This window comes from Manihot esculenta, chromosome 15, assembly GCF_001659605.2.
Source record: "Manihot esculenta cultivar AM560-2 chromosome 15, M.esculenta_v8, whole genome shotgun sequence".
Taxonomy (NCBI): domain Eukaryota; kingdom Viridiplantae; phylum Streptophyta; class Magnoliopsida; order Malpighiales; family Euphorbiaceae; genus Manihot; species Manihot esculenta.
Window position 1 is genome coordinate 2,993,166 of NC_035175.2, and position 16,502 is coordinate 3,009,667.

At 36.7% G+C, this 16,502-nt stretch overlaps 3 protein-coding genes across 3 annotated transcripts; all 3 read right to left on the minus strand.

Annotated features, from left to right (window-relative positions):
* Positions 1 to 639: 639 nt before the first annotated feature.
* Positions 640 to 3,040, minus strand: LOC110601722 (protein PSK SIMULATOR 1). Its single transcript, XM_021738984.2, has one exon. It carries the CDS (start codon positions 2,679 to 2,681, stop codon positions 870 to 872), a length of 1,812 nt encoding a protein of 603 aa, XP_021594676.1. The 5' UTR covers positions 2,682 to 3,040; the 3' UTR covers positions 640 to 869.
* Positions 3,041 to 6,749: 3,709 nt separating this feature from the next.
* On the minus strand, positions 6,750 to 7,322 carry LOC110601733 (uncharacterized protein At4g14450, chloroplastic). The gene has a single exon (XM_021738999.2). It carries the CDS (start codon positions 7,206 to 7,208, stop codon positions 6,879 to 6,881), a length of 330 nt encoding a protein of 109 aa, XP_021594691.1. The 5' UTR covers positions 7,209 to 7,322; the 3' UTR covers positions 6,750 to 6,878.
* Positions 7,323 to 9,852: 2,530 nt separating this feature from the next.
* LOC110601721 (DNA repair protein RAD5B) lies at positions 9,853 to 16,341 on the minus strand. The gene is made up of 18 exons (XM_021738983.2): positions 15,399 to 16,341; positions 15,160 to 15,293; positions 14,881 to 15,016; positions 14,730 to 14,783; positions 14,257 to 14,403; positions 13,821 to 13,972; positions 13,619 to 13,703; positions 13,193 to 13,375; positions 12,827 to 12,970; positions 12,498 to 12,650; positions 12,235 to 12,302; positions 11,967 to 12,089; positions 11,728 to 11,827; positions 11,475 to 11,587; positions 10,810 to 11,386; positions 10,636 to 10,707; positions 10,452 to 10,550; positions 9,853 to 10,085 (listed from the first exon to the last, which is right to left on the minus strand). Exons 1-18 carry the CDS (start codon positions 16,224 to 16,226, stop codon positions 9,963 to 9,965), a joined length of 3,291 nt encoding a protein of 1,096 aa, XP_021594675.1. The 5' UTR covers positions 16,227 to 16,341; the 3' UTR covers positions 9,853 to 9,962.
* Between the last annotated feature and the right edge of the window lie 161 nt (positions 16,342 to 16,502).

Genomic DNA, 16,502 nt, shown 5'->3' on the forward strand with positions numbered 1-16,502 from the left:
TAGTAGAAAGAGGCCAACCAAAGAAGAAAGCAGAGCACCATATAGAAGTTGATGTTAGACATTACTATAGAAGTTGGCCTCGCCGAGAAAATGGCAGTTTTAGTGTGGTACTGTGAGATACTATAAGACAGTTCAGATTTAAAAAATACTTCTAAGTACACATCCATAACAAAATACCAAAAAATGCTCAAGCTATTAGGTCTGCAATTGCAGCTCTGATGACGTGTCAAATTCCCAAGTTGATGCCCAGAGTTTTTTTTACAGACATCCACTATGATTTGCTGCTGCATGAGTCCAGTGCTTGACATGAAGTTTTCTCTAGTAATTTAGCATACATTGCACCAAATGTTATAATTAAAGAGCACAAACACCTCTCCTTCTAGGTATTAAGTTAATGGAGTTATTAAACTAACACATATTTTAAGCAGGGCCAGATCATAATCACGTTTCACAAACAGGAAATGCAAAATGCTTAGCTGTAAAACAGTTTAACAAAATGCATCCCCAATAATAATTTCAACCATCTAATACCTTGAGTTCCGACAATTTGCAAAAAAAAAATAAATAAATAAATAAATCAATCAAGGGAACTTTTTACAAGCAAAAACTGAAAATTGAAAACAAATATGCACAAAAAGATACATTGGTTTCCATAAATAATTGAATTTATGTACTTCAAACGTCTAAACTTTCCAACAACCTGGCAGGAAAGTACATTAATCAATTGGGGTTTTCAGTAATACAAGTCATCAGTGTGCAAAGCTAAGACAGTCATCCTGTTGAACTGTAATTTTTTGTCTTCATACAAGTATCAGGAGTTAACAACTACGCTTTACAAACTTTTTCAAGTATATAATTCAGTAATGAAATTAATCAACAAAAGCAGCTCGGCATTGCATTTGCCATTGCATGCAGTCTTCAAAATCAAAGCTACTTGCACAGTCCAATAGAGCATTTTGCTGATGTTCATAACGACATATGTAATTCAACCCAACAAGAAGCTCACAAATAGCTGCTTCTGTCTTTTCCATGTCAGCAAAATACAACGTCTGAAGCAGCAGAACATTTGTCCGCTTCACAATTTGATGCTGCTCAAAATTACGCTCGCTTTGCCATCTGATCATGTTATGTGCCAATGGAGCAAGCCACCTTAAAATCCCATCAAGAGTTTCTTTCCAATCATGAGCTAGTGGAGCATCATATATAGCCAGATCCTTGACATAAGACTTGAGATGAGTCCTAAGAGACTTTCTTAAGCTCGTTGGTAACATCTGATACAAATCGTCCCTGGCTTCCTCGCCAACTAAATGGGGATAACGAAGCAGCTTCTCTATAACTATGATGACATTTGCATAACGCATGGCAAGACCAGATCCTCCCACAGTGGAAGGCGAAGCATGCGCTGTTAACCTACTTTTGGGGCCGAGGCAGTCGTTCATCATACCACACCTAGCTTGTCTATGATCTCCACTGAAAGAGACACTACTTGGGATCCGATTAGACCCACCTGAAAGGTATGGGTGTTCTCTCTTTGTGCCACCATTAGCAACGCTGCAGCAGCCAGAAATTTGGCTGCCTCTGTCTTCATTCCCAATAATATCATCCTCATCGTTATCCAATTTACAAGCTGAGCTACTCAAACTAAGGCAATCCATGAATAGCTTTCCAGGACTCGTCACGCATGGAAAAACGATGTCTTCAGCCCGTAATGATGCTTCTTCACCTCTGTGTGAATCAATCCTGGACTTGATACTTGTCTCCCTTTTCACCACAACTGGTCTCTCAATTGGTCCAGATTGGAAACCATTACTGCTTCTCCTGCTATAAGTCCGCTTCAGATGGCTTGAAATCATTATCTGACCTGAAGCCTCCCCGCATTCATCCTTCATAGGAGGCGAAGAACCAATATCCCCATTAGCCCCAAAGCTGTCCCTCCTTAAAGCAGATTCCCCAAACACTACACAAAGCCTAGCATAAATAGTGCAAACTCTCCTAGCTAACAACTCTACAACCTTATCATAAGTCTGGTTCCAAAGCGAAATCTCCTTAAGATGCCTAACGTCCTGCTTCTGCCAAATAAGTTTCTGCTCAAAAGCTCTGTGACTCTCCTCATGCTGGTTCTGCTGGAACTTCTTGGTGGTCTGCTCCAGTTCAGCTAACACCTCCATTTCAGCATATAAATTAGAGGTTGCATTGACGTACCTCTCCATTTTCTTAACCATCCCCTCCGCATCCTTAACTAAAAATCCCAACTGCTTCACATCAATGACTCCACTCACTATATCCCCATAAACATGCTCAAAACCCTGCAAAGCAGGCTCGGTACATTTCTTGCCAAGCCTAGAAACAATACTAGCGATCCGACTGAGGTCATCGAGTTTCTCAGCCAAAGCAAGCTGGAGAAGGTAATCTTCATCCGCGGAAACCAAGTTGTTAACTCCCACAGATTTCAAGATCTCGGCTTTAAGCTTTGAGACCTCAGAATCAGTGAGGGATTTATGAAGATGCAAAGTTTTAGACATGACATTAGCAACCTCAAAAGAAAGGATGCCAATAGTTTCTCTTTCTTTGGTGTCTGCTCTTTTTGTGTTCTTCTTCTTATAAGGTTCGAGAAAGAGTGCGTGCTTAAGATTGCTACTCACCTGGTTACCCATCTTCAATATCCAAGCTTCAGCCACCATTTCCGCTCTGAGTTACCCAAGAAATGCTCCAGGATCTGAAAGGCCTTCGGGTTTCAAATTCTACCGCCCAATTCAAAGAAAAGGACAAATAGAAGTAGAGAGTGGAAACCAATGGCATACATTAACAAGAGATGCATGAAATGGATTTCCCAAGTAGAGAAGAAGAAGAAGGAGGAGGAGATGAAATTGGAAGGCAGAGAGTGGAAGAGAGGTGAAGGATGCGCATGGGGAACAGAATAGAAGGGCGTGGGTAGAGTTGATTATGGAACAGAGAAACAGAGAGAAAAGAGAGAAATTGTTTTCGATTGGAAAGAGAGCAGTGGGTTTTCCAAAACAAATGGTGGGACTGGTGTGGTCTGCCGTGAAATTTCAATATTTGTAATCGTACTACGATTTTTTTAAAATATTAATTGGCCACATGGTCCCCTCCATCTCCATCTGTATATAATTTACAAATTTATTTAATTCAAAATTTCCGATAGTGGTGGGAATGAGATTACTTTCGAGTCAAAATAAGAGAAACTACCAAAAAGAGCACTTTGACTTTGGAATCACTTATCAATTTAAGCCCTTGTTTGGATAATCTTCAGAGGAAATAAAATTAAGAGTAGGAGGTAATGAAGGGAAAAAACGTAATAGGAAATTTGTTTTTCTCTATTACTTTTATTAGTAATCGAAACAAATAATTGTAAGGATTAAAATGTTATTTATTTATTTTTATTCTAAGAGAAAATGTTTTATTATTCTTCCATATTTGCTCTAACCTATGTCTATTTCAATTTCAATAATAGTAATAGCCTTGTCTGGAGTGGGTCAAAATTTTCAATATGGTAGTTTGCTAACCATTAACCAATCCAAGGATGTCACTTCACTGGTGATTTCGATGTGCAACAGTTTTCTTGCAGCACTCAAGTATTCAACTTCAATTATTAACGTAGTTTTAGGTTTACCGGATTCATTTATAACCACGAAAACCTTATTCTATTAAATATAAATGGCCTTAATCTTTTGTTTTAGTTATAAAAAAAAATATTTCGAGATCTGAAAATTTATTAATCTTACTAATTTAAATTCATACTAATCAAATTTTAAAAATATTCTATATATTTAAAGTTCAAACTCAATTAATTGAAAAATAAAAGATTTATATAATCATATCTCATCTCATTTGCTATATATGAAAAGAGAAAATAAGTTTTATTATTTAATTAGATTTCATTATTTAATTTCATTAAAGAAGGTACATTTCGTCAAAAGAAAAACCGTAGTTGGAGTTGGTGAATTGTTTTTTTTTTTCCTCTTTTAATAAGACAGCTTAATTAAAAAAATGAAAACATTGAGACAGATTAAGAGTCTAGACTAGAGCAGGTACATGGACAAATTTTAGGTACATAAGAAATTCAGAAACAACGTCGACGTAGTGACAAAGGAGGATAAAACCAAACCCATCTCCTAACTTTATCTGGATTAGTGAGATATGTTCACTGTAACTAAAATCAAAATCTGTGACCTTGGCTAGATTACTAGAATTTTTTTTTTTTTTTATTTAAAATTTTCAACTTTACACTTCTTATCCACATGCTTGATATGGTGCATATTCTAAACATTTTACTAAATTTTAGAAAGAATATAGGAAGGATCACTTTCAATTTGGCTATTAAATGTGGTAGTAATTTTGGTCCATCATCTCTTTTCTTTTTCCACATGCACAAGCACAAGGACAACGTATAATGATGACCCTTTCATCTCCATCCCAACTTTTATGGAAGATGAAGAAGAAGAAGAAGAAGAAAGAAGTACAATTTACATATACATTAGTTGGTTTCGTTGAACTGAATATGCTCTTAAGCAGTATTGGTTCAACTAAACAGCCATTGCGTTTAGGAGTCTGAGGATAATGAAGGTGACCCTTTGGCATGTAGTGCATGTGGCAATCACGTGGGGACCCCTTCATCAATCCACCCACCCACATCAGAGAAACACAATACGTAATTCTTGCGTCTGGTGGGGGCCTAACTCCTAAAGAAAGAAAAAAAAAAAAAAAGAGAGAGTGGGCGAAAAGTACCGGTTGATGCTAACAAATTCCCGCCATGATGCTGCACGTAGACGTAGGTTTGTGTTTGGACTCACATTTGAGTGGAGAATATATAAACAAGATAAAATATTAAGAAAAGAGAGGAAGGGGTTGGGCCATTCTAGGATTTACGCAATTTATAATAAAGCATGTGGGTTGATTTTCAATTATTTATTTGTTAGTAAACTTTAGGCTTTATGCCTATCAATAATCAACCTTTCTTTTTTTGTAGTTGTTGTTTCTTCAAAGTTACGAGCTTTTGAATTGATGGATGTGTTCTCAACTGGAGTCTAAAGTTGGCTGGGAATAGGGAATTTTGACCCCAGCCAAAGAGATGAATAGAAAAAGAAAATAATAGTAAGTATGATTTTTAATTGGGTCAGATGAATGGCCCATGTAGACCAATCCATGCATCATAGTCCACGGCCCAATAAAATATATGTTACTATTGGAGGATGGATGTTTATGTATGTATGTCGAAACTTCTATATATTGCGAGATCTGTGTGCAAAATTTGACTCAAAGAGGTTGATTTCGTTAGTTTTTGGTAGAGATTTATTTAAAATAGATGGTTCTAGACGCGCTAAATAGTCAGAAATAAGAAATATATTCATTCCGTGTGTATATATATATATATATATATGCTTGTGGAGGCTGACCTTTTATTATTATAATTATTATTATTATTATTTAATGTTTGAATAATCAAACTGTCAGAAACATCTATTTCTAGAATCGAACCCTGGAGAATAAATGAGATGTGTGTGGAACAGGGGTTTTCATTTCAATTTATTATGGACCATCCTAATAGCAAACTTTTGATAATCATGGTTCCCATTAGAGTTGAGCAAGAGGAAGAATTTCTCTTCAATATATTTGTTATTAAATTGTGGCATTAAAATAAGATATCATAATAACTAGAGAAGAATTGATATTGAATGATCATATTAGAGAAGATTTATCTATAAGCCGCATGGAGTGGGGATGATCAATGCACAGCCGGAAAGTGAAGGCCATGTATTTTTGTACCTCAAAGAAACCTAGTAAGGAGATGGAGAAATGTAATGAGAAGGGTCACTATGCAGAGAGAGAGAGAGGGAGAGAGAATTTAATGAGTGAAAGTTGACTAGAGTTGAAGATAAGCGACAAGAGAATACGGGGAAACGTAGTATAGCGGTAAAAGAGAAAATCCAAGGGTCCAACTGTGAATGATCTGTAATCCATAGGACTTTCTGTTTTGTGGGCTGTAATTCGACAGCTGCGTCATGGAATCAAAATTTTCTTCACAATCACAATCCTCTCCCTTCCCTTTAATAATCTGCTACACCTCCTCTTTCGTATACACCATAAACTCCTCTTCTCTTCTCTTCTGCTTTACATTATTAATTTTATTGCTTACAGAACTTGGCCACTCAAGACCACTCCTTTTATCTCTTTTAAATTAAGTTACAAAAACTATATCCATACAAATGCAAAATCTAATATCTACATATATATAACAGAATATTTTTCTGGGATTTAAAATTATTTATATTATGTGTAAGATGCTTTTTGTTTCTTTGAATAAATCACGTTGGTGTATGACCATTCAAATAAGATCAGATCCAAGGTGTTGAAGATAAATTGTCTTTGTCGGTGTACTCAAGCATTTTATTTGGTAACCCATAAACTATAGTATTTTATATAATCAGTTATTATGGATTCTGGTCAAATGTTTTCATTATCACAATCAGTTTTTCTGTTGACTACCAATAGCAAATTAACAGTAACGTTTAGGTCTTTCTGTTTACGCAAAATAATTGTATTAGTTTAATTGGTTCTTTTAACAATAATCATTAGGATATGATTATATCAATTTGAGACCTGATAATACTTTTAAATCATTTGTGTATATCATTAATAGCCTAGTGATATTTCTGCTCATTCAATTTTAATAAAGTTGGATGTTAAACGAAAAATCAAAAACAAAATTAACAGGAAAATAGGAGGAATAATTAAGAAGAAAAAATGATTAGCATTAATCCTATGAACATAAAATCCAAGCTCTGTATACAATTGTTAGGTGAAGGTCTAAAAAAACCCTAAAAATGTAATTATTTTAAACGCCTCTTTCCTTTCCATAACTATACAGGCACAAAAAACTTAGGGCCAAATGGAGCAGGCTCACAACAGAAAGGAGCAGCAGGATGCTGCCACTTCTTGAACACAGTAGGCTTATCCGGCTCCGTTCCTTGATTTCGATGCTGCAACGGTTGCTGCTGGTTCATTTCCGCCATCTGATCTATCGCGATAGGTGAAGTAACAAGAGGAGACAGGAGAGGGATGGCGGTGTTCCAGCAGGAGGAAGTGGGAGGATTGATCTGCAAGGACGCCGGTCGCCGGCGCTGAAGACGACTGGGCTGCGCAGGAGACGAAGCAGAGGCTGAGGTTCTGTTCCTGGAGATGTCGGCCATGTAAGGAAGATGAGAACAGTAACAGAGATTAAAAGAAACAGAGAGGAGATTTTAGGATTTAAAATTGATGGCGTGTGTGAAGAGAAATTTTCTTTGGCAAAAGGTGTGCGAAGAGAAATGAAGGGATAGCGAAGATACAAAGGATATATATAAAGGAGGCAGGTGAGGTAAGAAGAGTCGCTCGGCTCGGCTCGGCTCTAAAGCCTTCTTTTTTATATTTCGTAAATTACCGATGTACTGCGGCTTGGTGTGACTGAATTATTAGCTAGCGAATTGTGAATAAATAAAATACTTTCCATTTTCAGATGACGCTAATTTGAATGAGACTTAATTGTTTTTTAAATGAAATGAATGTAAGTTTTAATATAAAATATTAATTTTTTATTTTTAAAAATAATTTATTATTTAACCTAAATTAGTATAAAAAATAAATCTCCTGCCTTTTTTACAATTTGCACTTTATCCGATAGTTTTAATTTTAACATCATGCCATAATTTTTAAAAATTTACAACACTTTATCAAATTTTAAAGTTAAATTTGGGAGAGTATACTGGTACTAGTGGCATTTTGATATATACAACATAAATTTCAAAATATGGATTTGGGAATTTCTCAAATTCAATTGCAAAATATTTCTTTAAATTGTGAACTATTTTGCTAAAACTAAAACTATTAGATTAAAATGCAAATGACCGAAAAGAAGGATTTTTATTGTAATAATTAAGCCTATTATTAGAGAAAATTAACTCATTTAGTAAATCTTGAGTAGAAACTGTAACCAAATAAAAAATTTCTATGGGCGAAAGTTTTACAAAATAAATATCAATACGAATATTGTAAGATTATTTGTGACGATTCTTCTAAATTTCTCCATCTAAAAAGATAATAATATACAATATAAATTAGAAAATGATTATTTTTTCAATAAAAAGTGTATATACACGATGGCCTTATAAATAGAGGATTATACCACTATTTGTAAAATCGAAAAGTAATTGTAAGATAATAGAGTTTCAACAAACTCGAGCTTTTTATACTCTTTAGATGCATGCACATATGCTAATTAATGAATAACATTGAAGAAGATATCTTACTCTATTTGTAAGTGTTATGCATAGTCATTGATCTACGTGTTCGTGACATGTATATGTCCAGGGAATGTGATTTATTCTTCTAATTTGGATTTCAGGGACTGTTTCTTGTGTATTTTTTTTTTGCCAATTTCCTGCATAACCTTGATGGCGCATGGACAGTAAGTTTGTTGCTAACTTAGGAAAAACTTCAGTTGAAGGTATTGAGACCAAAGTTTTATTTGAGGGCTATAATCAACTTGGGTTTTGGGATTGATAAAGACAGTGAAGGCCATTGATTGTATCCATGAAAATGTTAAGAACTTTCATCCATTTGTGGAGGCCATGAAGAGACTTCTTAGTTTGGATTGAGAAGTTATAGAAGAGTATTCCAAGAGAAGCTAATTACCCGGCCAAGTATCTTGCACATTCATTTAGATAACTCGTTTATATTGAGAATCATCTTTTGTATGCTCCAGATGCTGCGATGGGGGAGGCCTCCGGCATGGAGTTGTCTGCTATAATGCTCGAATTATGGTGTCACAAGCTGTATATTTTTTTATTCATATATTTAATTTCAAGAATAGAGAATAAGTTGTTATTATTAGGTAAAGAAAGGAAATAGAGCAGTGGAGAAGCAGGCTGCTGACAGCTGAAATTTATTAAAAATGAACGGTTAAAATTTAAAGTGAGAAAAAAAATATATTACTTGACTCTTAAATTTTCATAATCAATTTTAAGTGGTTTACCATCAAGATACATCAATTGTGATTAGATGTATACATTTTTGTTTTTACAGAACTATTTTTTAAAAAGATTTATTGATGGAAAGTTGTCTTTTTTTCGTTTTTTCCTTTTCATATGCACATATTACCTAGCATTAATAAAAGATAAAAAAATTATTAAAAAATCATATGAAAGTAGAAAAAGGTTTCAATTAGTGGAGAAAGGTCAAAAAAAATATTTAATCCGACATAAAATCAAAATGGAATATTGTGCAAAAAGTTGTCAGTTTGATCCGTTGAAGCCAAGAAAGCCAAGCCGAGCTTAATAGAGCATAGGATCCAAAATAATACGCCGGAATGGGAGGCATGGGGTGTCAGCGTCTGAGTTGGCTTTCTGACTCTTCAAACTCAAAATAGCTGCTGCTTTGCTTCACTTTTCCTTTAACCGACCCCAACTAACTTGAAAAACCGCGGGGCTTTCTACAACTCCCAATTCCCCACTCCTCCAGATTTTGACCTTCCCTTTATTTTTGCTTCATCTAAACGTTTTATGATATTTGGTCTCACTTTTCTATCTCCAGTCTCCACCAATCATCTAATCCCCAATCCGACGGCTTGCATCACGTCTCCGTGGTTCATTCCAAGCCTTTATTTACTCGGCTCACATTTGCTGTTGGGCTTGTGCTTATCTGTTTCTTTCTTCAGCTTAATGACAAACACTTTGGCATCATTCGTGGGCCATTTTCAATTCTAGTGTTCATTTTGGATAAGGGTAGATTTGTCATTAGCATTGTAATAGGTGACGAAGGAGATTATCTATTTACCCATTAGTTAGAGAAAGTAGCATTGATTTACAAAATTGGCCTTCGCTAGATATTAGAATGTACATATATGTTTCTCTAGCAAAAACGTCCTTTGTCACCTAAAATAGTCAATAATCATGTAATTGGGAATTAATTTATCTGAAAAGCATTTTCAGTTCTTCAATCCTAGCTGACCGAACTTCCTCATCTGTAAGGGCACCGGCAATCATCCGCTGCTTCCTTGCCTGAACTTGTTGCATCCGTTCTTCCACCGTGTCCTGTCATATCATTAATAAATGTAAATGGACCTTTTAGTTAAATGAACTCAACAAGGATATGTCAAAGAGAATGAAATAAGTTGCTTTCGAGTCTAATCCTATTATTCAACTAAATCAGGCTGCGTCTAATTTTCAATTTGGATCCCAGTACATAAAGCTGTTTCGTTTGTATTGGCCTAGGCCGTTTTCCTTGCGTTTCAATAAATAAAACACGAACAAGGAATCTCAAGCTGTGTAAAATGGAGTCTCAGTCGAGCATATGTATAATCAATTAGAACTCTAGTCACAAAGTATTTGGACAAGACTTGACACGTTTGGCATATATTTAAATTTTCAGGGGGTTGGAAGCTAGAAGCATAATCGCACCTTAACAATGAATCTTCTAACAGTAACTGTTCGCTTCTGTCCTATGCGATGAATTCGCATTATTGCTTGCTCCTCCACTGCAGGATTCCACCACGGATCCTACAAAACTTTTAACATTAGGAGAGGGCAATTTTTGTGTTCTACTTTTTCAGTAGAGAAAAGCGTGGGATGTGAAAAGTATTACCATTAAGAAGACATTGGAGGCAGCTGTTAGATTCAGGCCAACCCCACCAGCTCTCAAGGACATCAACATTACCTGGTATATATCAAAGAAAAGAAGCAGGTTGTTAAACAAGCTATTTAACCAAGGAGCAGACTGTCAACAGCTAAAGCACTTGTAAATTGTAATATGCTTCACCGTTTTTTCTTTGGTTTCATTGAACTCATTCAACACCCTCTCCCTTTGCTTCTGCACTAGTTTCCCATCAAACCTCAAGAACCCAATTCTTCTCCTCCTCAATGGAATTTCTAGGAGGTCCAGAAAAGAAGTCCATTGGCTGAACACAATGCTTTTCTCACCAGAACCTGATCTGCGAATCCCTTCCAAGCATTCCAAGAGCTTTGAGACCTTTGAAGATTCCTTCCAGTTCTTCTCAACATCAACTCGGAATTTATTCTCTGTTGGGCATGTTATGAGTTCAGTTTTCTTCAGCACAGTTCTGCAAATTGGGCATAACCCAGTTGTTGGTGTTCGCCAGCTCGACAGGATGCACTCCCTGCACATTCTATGTGCGCATGGAGTGAGCACAGGATCATCTGCATACTCCATGCATATGGGACACTCAGTATTTTCACCCCGTCGGATGCCCTCAACAACCTCTTCAACGTATGCTCTGGTGGGGCCTGTCTGTCCTGGAGCAGCAGAATTGGCATTTGTCTCCAGGAACCTTCTTGCAAGCTTGCTCAAGTCTGCATACTGTTGTGAATCGGCTCGACTGCATATGCTAAAACCAATCAGAAACAAGAAATATAAACAGAATAAGGATTGCTCCAAGTTAATGATATCTGCAACTCCACTCCCACCTCATAACAAGAAATGGGTGGTTGCAACACTGCCTTAATCGAAGTAATAGCTCAAGAATAGATGCATAGTTGTGAAGAACCTTCCCTTGTGCCACAAACTGGTCAAACTGGACCTGTTATGTTAAACAAACCAAAATTAGACCTTCGTTGCTGATAGAATTGAATATATATATTAAAGCAACTACAAGTACTGAAATGCTGGTCGATGATAAGACAATAACATGCAAATTTATGTTCTAAAATCATTAGGCACCTTTGATCTTCTGAAAAGGGCATCGTAGAAATCATGTTCAGCTTCAGAGTGTTCACATTCAATGATTTGAATGTCAGTTGGCGGAAGAACAAGTATGGGCCTGAATCACGTTACCAAACACAGAAAATAACAAAGGATTTTGCTTTAGAAACAAAAGACCAAACATTGAATGCTGACAAAAGATTTTGCTTCCGAAAAAAAATAGTAGTCAAAAGAAGGTTGAGAAAACCGATTATCACCTTCCTGCTTTGTCCTTTGTATCCTTGGTTCTTCTCAACATTAGTGGCCTCAAAATAGCCTTGATCAACTTCAATCCTCTTGGATCACCATTTTCATAAGGCCTCTGAATCAACTTGTTCCACCTAAAGAAAAGTATGCTTATGTTATGTAGCACTATTCCAACAATTGCACAGCTCGAGCAATTGATGAGGCAATAATGCAGCTTAGCTAAATTTTCAACTGCCACTTTCTTTTACACCGAAACAATAAGGGACATGTATATCATACCATGCCCAATTGCACCAAGGTTCGACATGCAAGAAGCATAGAAGGCTGTAGAGATCTTCCAAGCTATTCTGTTGCAATTGAAATAGAGTTCCACAATTACATAAAATTTCGGACTGAAACCATAAGTTGTTGAAAAAGAAATAGCAGTGACCGCGAAATAGCTACGTCGATATGATAATATTAAGCTAGAGGGATGATTACACATTTTTCATGGATCTTGTACGCTCAAGCAATTAGTGCACCGAACGGGCAAGCAAACAGACCTGAAGAGGTGTCCCTGTGAGACACCACCGGCAGTGCGAGGACAATGAGAAAGCAGCTTGAGCAGCTACTGTTTTCCAGGATTTAATGCTATGAGCTTCATCTAAGACCACCCTATACCAATCTACTCTATGGAAAATGCTGTTCTCCAAGTCCTACATTAGATATAATGAAATTTTTATTTGCTGCAAGAAAAAGGCTGAGACTGGAAAGTAAAAGAAAAAGTGTGATCACTACGAAAGAAACTGAAGAAAAGAGGAAAGGTAATAGATTATTAAATCCATCCACATGAAAAACAAATCAGCTACAATGCAGGATCTCATGTACTTACAGATTTATATGCTGCTGCCAGAACACCATATGTTGTCAAGACTACATCATATCCAGATATAATCCTGGAATCGTTCGTTCTTTCACCACCATAGTGAATAAAAATGGAAATACTTTCTGGCTCTGAATGGGTTTCAAGCTCATCCTGAGATTTTAGAAGTACATAATAAGATACCTTGCAAGTAACAGCAGTGTTTTGCAATCTAATATCCATAACATCGGTTTACTAATTGACCCATCAGAAGCATTTTTCTAGTGCTCTGTTATTTAGAATATCATAATTTGCAAATGGAGCAGTAGAGGCAAAACTAAGCATTCCTCTATACAATTCACTTTCTTCAACTCAGACCAGAAGAGACAAACTCACCTTCCATTGGCCTAGCAAAGCCATGGGACACACAATAAGAGTGCCGCCCTTTGCCTTAGACGAGGTTCTTTCTTTCTTATTATTTGTGCTTTCTTGGCTGTCAGTGCTTCCCTTTCCAGGTCTTGCAAGTATTAGAGCAATTGTCATCACGGTCTTTCCAAGACCCATTGCATCCGCAAGAATCTGAAAAGGTATTTTACGACATCAGATAATATAACACATCCCTACTCCCGATCCCCAAGGCCAAAACACAATAACAAAATAGAAAACTCCAATCTCAACGAAATAAATATATATACTAAATTTGGTGAAATGAGCAATATATAAAGGAAAATTCTAAGATGGACCCAGTCCATCGCGGATCCGAGACAGGTGAATGTCGGTCCCATATGATTTTTTTATAGGATATATATATACAAAACTCACTCCTCCTCTGGCCATCTGTGTTGCAGTTGGAAATTGTGTGGTTGCCTCTCCAGAGAAGATGTTCAAATAGATTGAGGAAGCCCTCCTGCTTCAAGGAGGCTTCGTTAAGTATCATGTTATTAAATTTACTGGGAAAAATCTAGTTGCAACATGACAAAATTTGTGGTGCGCGCTTGTCCATGTTTTACTAGAATTTACGTACTCATCACATATACGATACGCTGCCCAGCATGGATGAAGAGTTTCTGCTGCTTTCTCAGCATCAAGTCCCCTCTCTGCTTCTGACATCCAGTAGAGTGCTTGTTTTTGGTAAGGCTTTAGCTGGCAAATTAGCGAGCTTGGGGGTTCCATCTCCTACAAAATTAAGAAGTAAGCATCAGAGAGATGATGTGGCTGAGTCACCAACCATATAGTTAAAATATTTCATGTGCACCCACTCTCCCGCATGCACAATCTTATGATAGGTCCACCTCCCCCCCCCCCCAAAAAAAAAAAAAAAAAAAAAACCAACTTCCCTCATGTAAACCTTAATGATAATAATGAGAATAATAATAATAATAATAATAATAATAACAAAAACAGTAGTAGTGATAATAATATAATTATTATAAATATAAATGTCATTTATAGTAGTGTACCTCTAAGTTATATATCTCCGCAGCACCAACAAGCTTATTAAGAGATGATTCTGAAATAGCTTGTTCATCTTTGTTTGGTTCTGGATATTGCTGGCAACCCTTTCTCCTTTTTGCTAAAGATAACATTGCTGCAGCTTCATCCTCTCCCTGTTTTGACCAACAAAGCTTAAATTTTTACCATGGCATTCGTGCACTACTATATATCTGCAAGCTTGAAATTGCACATATACCAGCAACAGTAGCACCCAAAAAAGTGACTCCATTGTGTTATGCTACAATACGGTCCACAAACCAATGTAAATTTTCATTAGAAACTAAAATAAGTTCATAGATTTTTTCTTTTAAATTCCCGTCACTCCAGTTATCAAGCAACTTGTGGTACTAATGGGATTCATATCAGTGCGTGTGTTCAAGCAATTGGGATTCTGAAATCAATGAAAAAAAAAAGTATAGCAGCGCATAAACCAACGTACTTCAAGATTCAGTGAGCGCTTTCGAGAATCAAGCTCCTCGGGCGTGAATTCCGCCTGATTGAATGAAAAATACATGTCAAGATAGTTAATTTTAGTCATGAACGTTGGGAATACATAGGCATTATCATCAACAGGGGATAAAGAAAAGAACCTTCTGATATGGTGTTATTTTCAACAATTTGAACAGAGTAAGGAGAGGATGAATCGTAGAATCAATATTTGAAGTGGTTTCTAGCCTCCGTGTTGATTTATCCAAATCCGTGAAAATTGACTTGTGAATATAAAAGCTGCCAGACAGACAAATAATTAACGACTTAATTAAATAAATAATTCACATCACACCCGGAGAATTATTTCCCAAACAGATAGAAGAAAATTACCTAGCTACATGCAAATTAAAGAATTTAGACAGAAAATATAAGAATTTTACCTCACATACAACATTATCTCTTGCATGATGTGAAGGCTTGGTGGGGCAGCTACACACCGTCCAAGAACTTTAACCTTGGTAGAATTTACAAGTGGAACAACACATTTTGACCACTCCATTGGAAGCCGACCAATCTAAATTTTGGACTCACAATTAAACAGTAAGGAACAATCTAAATGCACATATATCAAATTTAAATTTGGAAAAAGAAAATAACAAAACCATCACTTGGAGCTAACCTCTCCATATCGTTTGGTAGAGAAGCGAACAATCCACTGCGAGTTAAATCTCATATTTGTATTGGGAAAGACAAAATTGACTATTTCATTGTCCACCAATTTCCTACCTTTGCTAGTCGAGAGGCCAATAACCATCGTCCTTCCTACCAAGTACCAATCTGCCTCTTCTGGGAAATCCCCATCCTCCACTTTAATACCATTAATCATTGTATCTTCAACCATTTCTTGTTTCACGTTCTTAGGGTTTTGACGCCTACTATAACGATCAAACAGCACTCTTGGCATCTCCATAACAACCACGTCAGGTTCTTCTTTTACTGTACCATTTTGTGTACCCCCATTAGATTTTCTTTCTGTGAATTCGCAGTATTCTTTAAATGGCATGCCTCTAGGACTTGATAAAAAGAATGGTTGATTACTCTCTAATTTAACTTCTGCTTTGCAGACATCAGGCTCCTCTTTAACTTTGATCTCTAAATCCTCTGGCTCCTTCTTCACTTCTTTCACTACACACTTTTCTTTAAATCCATCAGATTTCCCTTCCTTGGGTTCATAGGATTCTGGAAATATAGGTAACTTACTCTCTGGCTTCTCTTCTTGCTTACGGGTATCAGGCCCTTCTACTGTGACCTCCTCTTTCACCCTTGTATCCGCTTTCAAGGTGGATGCTTCCAGCTCCTGGGACCCTTCCTGCTTGATTTCGATGGAAACCCGTACGCCGGTGCTGGTAACAGCACGCTTGACAGCGATGGCGCCGTCGTGGGTGCCAGAATCGTACGAGGGTATCTTACGGACCTCCCCTTCTTCTTCTTTTGGAAGAATTTCCATGTTTTAAATTAATAAAAGAGAATTGATTAGGAAAAAGAGAAATTGAAGTGCAAAAACGAAAGATCTCTGTTTCAAACGAAGAAACAGAGAGAGAGAGAGAGAGATAGTGGAGAGGATTTGGGGGAATTGATTTTATAGTAGGTAACAATTTTGGCGCGAAAGTTTTTCCCTCTCCCGCTGTGAAAGTGGAGGGTTGGTAATTTTATCCTTTTGGCGCGAAAAGGGAAGGCGAGTGAAAACTAATAAGAGCAATTTTTTACCAAAGCATTTCATTTC

Bases quoted from the DNA above. Each gene is read 5' to 3' on its own strand.
- LOC110601722 (XM_021738984.2), bottom strand. From the start codon at position 2,681: ATGGTGGCTGAAGCTTGGATATTGAAGATGGGTAACCAGGTGAGTAGC.
- LOC110601733 (XM_021738999.2), bottom strand. From the start codon at position 7,208: ATGGCCGACATCTCCAGGAACAGAACCTCAGCCTCTGCTTCGTCTCCT.
- LOC110601721 (XM_021738983.2), bottom strand. From the start codon at position 16,226: ATGGAAATTCTTCCAAAAGAAGAAGAAGGGGAGGTCCGTAAGATACCC. The intron at 15,017-15,159 runs GTAAAATTCTTA...TCTGTCTGGCAG, and splicing joins GAGATAATGTTGTATGTGAG to CTTTTATATTCACAAGTCAA. The intron at 14,404-14,729 runs GTACGTTGGTTT...TGGTCAAAACAG, and splicing joins AGCGCTCACTGAATCTTGAA to GGAGAGGATGAAGCTGCAGC.